The sequence below is a fragment of the Colletes gigas genome, unplaced genomic scaffold (assembly GCF_013123115.1).
Source record: "Colletes gigas isolate AHSC1104 unplaced genomic scaffold, ASM1312311v1 Colletes_gigas_Sc00001, whole genome shotgun sequence".
In the NCBI taxonomy this organism is placed as follows: Eukaryota; Metazoa; Arthropoda; class Insecta; order Hymenoptera; family Colletidae; genus Colletes; species Colletes gigas.
In genome coordinates, this window is record NW_025106630.1 from 9,130,885 (window position 1) to 9,137,602 (window position 6,718).

Sequence of the window (6,718 nt, forward strand, 5' to 3'; positions counted from 1 at the left end):
AACACGCGAAATCAGCCATTTATTTCTGAACCGCCTAATAATACCGATCACGAGGCTCGTAAAGAAGCGTCGGTGTCGAGAGCAACTTGTTCTCGCTGAAACAGCGCTTCGGGGAAGAGCGTCTCGCCGTAGCTACAAAGAAAACGTGGCCAACAGGTTTCCCCGCGCTTCGACCAGCCACGTGTTCGAGCGTAGCGCATCCCAGAGACGACGAAGACGGGAGCACCCTGTGTCTTTTTAATTCGCGATACACGAGACAATACCAACAAAAATACTGCAAATACCGTGGATAAGTTATTCGATATTTGATTTTAATATCGCTGTCATCTTGCGACGTTTTATACTCTTCCATAATGCCTGCAAAAGAACATTGCGTTTTATTAATTACTACTAGCTATTATCGATGGGATCTTAATTGAAGCAGAGTGTAACATTGCTGCTCGCGTTTGCAAGGAAACGTGTTAACGTAAATTGAACTCAACTTTATCGACAGCCTGACAATATTATCGATTATGTTTCGATATTTATCAATAGCAACGCCTCTGTGGGAATGCGAGTCGCGTCGTCACTCGGTATTCTTACGATGCTTTTCCCATTCAGGTTCCTACGCTGCGACTCGTATTCCCTCGATCGAGGCGGTGCACCGGGCACCGCGACGCATGCAAATTAACTCCTTTCGCCGTCTCAAACACTTCACGGTCGATAATTATTTCAACATTTCTTCCCGTCGATTCGACAATTAGAAACGAAACTTTTCAGATTCCACCGCGAACGCGTCTTTGCAATTACAAAGATTCCTGAATCTACTCCAATTCTTTCCAACACTTAATACTATTTGTTTTATGAAATTCTTTAGCATTATAAATTTGGAGAACTGAACATTCAAGATCTAGGATATCTCAATAACAAATGTACCTCGTAACTCAATAATATTTAAAATACAAAGCCATTAGTACTCACAGACCCTATAAGTTACTCAAACTCGATCTAAACTCACACCTAGGGTTAAACGTTTCAAACAAACCGATACATCAATTTCCCTTCCACGTGTTCCTTTTTAACAAACATTCAATTCAACACGTTTCCGAAAAGAAAACCATATTCTATCCTTTTACGAGAATTCTTAGCCTCGACGCCGTTTCGAGAGTCGATTATCTCGAAAGCACATCGATCTTCGAGCGACATAGTATACGCCGCGAGCATTTAATATTTTTAAGCGCAACATTGGTGGCGCCGATAATTAAACCACAAAGTTGTAGGCGTTTGCTCCGGCTTGAGTATGACAAATTGACTACACGGTTCAGTTCTCGACCGCTTTGAAATATGAATGTTATTTAATACACTTAAATGCTCGCGTATATTAAAATCTCGTACGTTCGACTTTCCATGGGAATTTTTCCAGCACGATATATCGAAACCCTTCCCATTATAAACAGATCGTTCATACTTTTTACCAGAGTTCTGGAAGCCGTGTAAGAAGAGTTTAATTCGTCGTCTACTACGGTATAAACCGAACAATTATATATTCGTTCACGGTGCTAAGCAGCGTGCATTTGGTTCTTGCCAGGTACGAACCGAAACGGCGAAAGGATTGTTTCACCTTCGGGCGGCGAGCGACTCAAACTCTCGGGTTTTCGCGGCAGAATAAACGTCGATCGAATATTCGCGATACACGCTAATTGCAACACGACGGAGAAAACCTTTCGATCTTCGGTACCAATTACGAGTTTCCCAGCGTAACGCAGACGCTTCGCCCGCGGCGCGAGTGGCCGCCATCCGCGATGCCCTTTCGGCCGGCTGCGTTCGTAGAACCTTTGACACGACGCCGGCATCCACGTAGAAACGACTTTACGCAAAACGTTCCGCCGACTTATGCAAGGGTTAAACGCGGATCTACAGCCGAGCGCTGTCACTTTCGCGCCGACGCTTCACTCGCGCTATTAATTCGCGACGTATCTCTCGCGAGCATGTCGGCAATCGGTCTCGATGACAGATCAATTAGCAGATCTGTCGAAGCCCGACGAACGTCGATCTTGAAAACCGTTCGCGAGGACTTCTAACGTCGTCGAGTTACTGATATTTTTTGGGGGTTAAAGAAACCTGCATTCAAACGATAATATATTTTTCAATCGAAGAGAACGATCGTGGAATAATCGTGGATCGAGCATAGTTTGCAATGCCTGGTCAGAGACGACACTGAAGGGTTGCTAGATAAGTTACAATAGAAATCGAGTTTGCCTCTTCCAACAAGAATAGATACGTGCACCTAGTCATCTAGTTCGCTGCTTCAGAGAAAATATCCTGAGGGGAATAACTTAGTGACCACTTTTCAAACGTCAGCGTTTACTAATTCGCTGAAGGGCATAATAAACCTTTGCTGCGTATCGTACGTTCTCGCAAGTATTCGCGAACGAAGGACTGAGCCCGTCTTCGATCTTAAATGTGTAGATCGCAGATCCTCGATCATTTTACGGATATAATTGGTTAGAGATTATATGCTTTGGGTTATTCGTATCGCAGAAAATATCAAGATTTCTTAATGAAAAATCGTCCATCAAATAAAAAAATTGTTTCCCTAGATAACGCTCGTTTTCTCGAGGATATTTGACACTGGTTCACAAATACGGAGGCATCGAGATTAGCTATAAAATCTTGAACCTATGTCACTTTTAACATTGGTGAAAGGTACAATGATGATTAGGTTAATTAATGTCTTGGTATACGGTGATATTTCTTCATTAGAAACGTTTATTACGGTGTGACGTTTGGACCATCGCTTGTGGTCCTCTTCAGACACAATGTTACGTCACTCTAATCCGCTGGAACTATTAAGCAAATATTCTTTCTCTCGTACGCCTATTCTATCGGTAATTTCTTCACATATAATATTTCAAACTGTACATTAATAGAATGCCGTGTCTGAAAAGGACCACGAGAGATGGTCGAAATGTCACGAAGGAATAATATAATAAAATGATCCAACAAGTGTCCAGCCTATCGAAATAAAGTATACGTATTAACATATAGTTAGTAAGCTCCTTTCGCGATGATTTATCTCCTCGTCTATTATTTAATGCAAACAATGCTGTATTTAGGAATGCATTGGCTCTAGGGACAACGTCAAGTGCCCGAAATTGCATTTTGCTGCAGTTATCGTATAGTACATTAAGGCTTGAAAATGCTCGATACTTTCTGCGACGCTCTAATATATTAATCTCTATCACCGAGGTTGCCGTATCGCGAATGTAAAACCTCATAATTATTCAATGAACTGTATCATATCGGGCACAGCCAGAGGCATTCCACCGGTTGCAAGAGAGAAACTGGTACATTTGCGAACGAAAGAGAAAAATTACACAACCCGCGAACTTGTACCATTTGCGCCACGGCGACTTTGATGAAACAGCCAGATATTCGCAGTATATAGCGCAAGTTACATCGTACTGTAATTATTTATATCTCTACAATTATCAAGTGTCTACACCTAATGTTTTACACATTGCGAACCGGGGACCTGTCTTTTACAATCCTCTCGAAGCTCGTTAAAATGGTAGATTGACATGTTTGTTCCTTCCCTCGTCACTCGCGAAACTTTCGCAACGTTCGCTCGTAAAACGAATATCGAAGTAGTTAGCGTCGCTCGGATATTACCGTATCTTCGAGCAGAATGTTACGGTTAGAGGACAGCGTTTCGATCGATTTATCGCGTGTAAACAAGACCCGCGAACCGTGCGTTTGTTCCATCGATCCTAGACGATAATTTACTAGACTCTTAGAATCGATCATTACAAATTTCATTTTCTCTTTCGTTGCTCTCGTCTTGTATCTTATAAAAGGACTTTATCCGTTAAATAAACGTACATTAAAACATGCAAGTGGATCGTTCAATGCGTCGACTGCCACACCAGACCTCTCAGATTTATTTTCATTATGCAACTTCAATATTAATTCGCGTTCACGTTTACTGGTTTCTGACTTTTTCGTGTTCGTGATTAGAATAATTATAAAAGATTACACTCTACGAAATCTGTATAAACCACATACTGTCTCGGAATCGATTAAAGTGTAATATTCACATCTCATTGATTAGAAATACGTTTCTTGTCTACGCGTTCGATTACTTTCGAGAGCTACTGTATGTATTTTCTTTAACGTCTAGCATTGAGGCGACAGTGGACGCGTTGAACGGGTTAAGAATAAATGAAATTTGGTTCCTACCTTGATAATGCAGCGTCCAACGGGCATGTCCTCCGGCACGGTGGCGTTGTAGAGCGGCTTCTCGAAGATGGGCTCGTTGTCGTTGAGATCGTGAACTGTGACACGCACTATCGCACTGCTGCTCAGGGGCGGACGGCCCCGGTCGGTCGCGATCACCACTAGAATCGGCGCGGGGTCGGCCTCGCAGTCCACGTGGGTCATGGTGGTTATCAGGCCGGACGCCTCGTCGATCGTGAACCACGTGGAGTTGAGCAATGAGTACTTGATGGCCGAGTTGGCGCCTTCGTCGAGGTCCACGGCCGTTACCTTCAATACCGGGGTTCCTGGCTCGGAGGCCTCGAGCAGGTGCGCCTCGTACCTCTCGTGAGCGAACTTTGGCGCGTTGTCGTTGACGTCGGTGACGATGAGTCGGAATGTTCGAACGGCCCTCAACGGAGGCGTGCCCGCGTCGGTGGCCTCGACCGATAGATCGTAGACGGGCTTCTCCTCGCGGTCCAGGGGCCTCTCGACCACGACCAGGTAGATGATGTTGTCTCTGGTGGCGAGGCCGAAGTGGCCCTCGCCGCCGGTCAGCGTGACCGTCGCGTTCGAGTACTCGGTCCTGGAGTCCGGATCGCTGACCGATATCCTGGCGACGAACTCGCCGGGCTGGGCGCTCTCGCTGATCTTGGGCGTCGCGTCGTCCGAGAGAAAGATCACGGTGATCGCGGGCTGATTGTCGTTGACGTCGGTGACGCGTACGGAGAGGAACGCGCTGGCCTCGAGCGGCTGGGCGCCGCAGTCCCTCGCGACGATCACCAGCTCGTGGCGTTCCTTCGATTCAAAGTCCAGCGCCTTGTTCACGTACACCATACCCGTCTCGGGATCGATGCGAAACATCTCCTCGCGGTCGGATTGCCGCCGATTGATGGAATACTCTATGCGACCGTTGTCGCCCGCGTCGCTGTCCGTCGCGTTCACCGCGAGCACCGGCGTGCCGACGGTCGCGTTCTCCGGTACGCTGGCGACGTACCTCGTCTGGTTGAAGATCGGCGGATTGTCGTTGACATCCTGCACCGTCACGTTCACGCGTAACCGCGATCGAAGGGGCGGCGCGCCTCCGTCGAGCGCCTCGATCACCAAATGGTACTGGGAACGCGCTTCTCTGTCCAAGGAGCCGGAGTTTTGTAGATCCAAGTAGAGGACGCCGTCGCGACCACGGTGCTGCGACAGCCTGAACGCGTCCCCGTGGTTACCCGACACGATCTCGTACCTCTGGGTGGAGTACTGGCCGAGATCGGGATCCTTGGCGGGCGGCAGGGCGCGTTTCGCGTCGCGCGGCGAATTCTCCGGGAACTCGACGTCCACGTGGTCGACGGGGAACGTCGGCGCGTTGTCGTTCTCGTCCAGCACCTTCACCACCACTTGAATGTTCTGCGGCAGCGCGACCAAACTGTAGGACGGCCTGGTCTCGCGGTCCAACGCCACCTTGGTCCTGATCTCTCCCGTCGCATGGTCCACGTTCAAGTCCGAGTCCACCGCTGACCCGGACACCGACACGATCAAATAGGGCGGGCTGTCGGCGTCGATGAAGCCTACTCGGGTGCCGGGCCTCGCGTTCTCCGAGACCTCCAAGTATCTGACGAGCTCGGACCACGTGCCCGGGGCGAGGGTCGCTCCCAGGACGAGGAACAGTAGCAGGTGCCGCATCCTGGGGCCTCCACCACCGCCGCCGCCTCCACCACCTCCTCCGTCTCGCGCTATTATCTCGATCTTTCCATCCCCGAACGATCGATCTGGGGAGTACGCGAGCACCGTCGATGCTTACGATTCGTCGCGCGCGCGCGCGTTTTCCTCCAACGTGAAAAAAACGATGATATTGCGATCCACCAGTACACTGATCACCCACCAGCAGCACCACCACCAATCACAATCACCTTTTATCCTGGTTTTTCCTCCCGTGTACACACTGAACCGCCGATCGTCTCCTGGTTTTCTCAGCTCGCGGTGCAATCTCGGCCTCTCCAGGCTCTCCCGAGATGCGTCGCGGAAATTCCTTCGTTGGACGCGAGAGCCTAACTCGACACCGTTCCGCGTCGTTCTCTCCGTCTTCCTCCCTCCTGACGATACCACGCTCTTCGCTCTTCGCTCTTCCTCCCCTCGTTTTCTCCGGTTCTTCCTCCTTTCGTTCTACCGACGCGTACGTGCCCGGCTATATCTCTCTTTCCCTCTCCGCCTTCTGGCACGCCGCGATCTTGTCCGCTGTCCTAGCTCTCGCTAGAGAATATCCACGGCCGCGAGATATCTCGTGCATTCCTCGCGTTAGATCCACGGGCCCGATAAACGGACGATCGGCACGACGATCGTTGCCGAACCCGCCGCGGTCTTCATCCTCGCGGTCCCCGTACTTCTACCGTCGGTCTGCCTCCGAAAATCCACCCTTCGAACTCTACCGCGTCCGGTTCGCGGCGCCTCTCCTCATCGCGGCCAGCTCCCGTCTTCCGGATCGTCGATCGACCAG

General features: G+C 49.3%; 1 protein-coding gene across 1 annotated transcript; it reads right to left on the minus strand.

The window, feature by feature from the left end:
* Positions 1-785: 785 nt before the first annotated feature.
* LOC122396802 (protein dachsous-like) lies at positions 786-5,907 on the minus strand. Its single transcript, XM_043395497.1, is given in 3 exon segments — positions 786-874; positions 1,455-1,461; positions 4,219-5,907. Coding segments are annotated over 3 exon segments (1,785 nt in total).
* Positions 5,908-6,718: the final 811 nt, after the last annotated feature.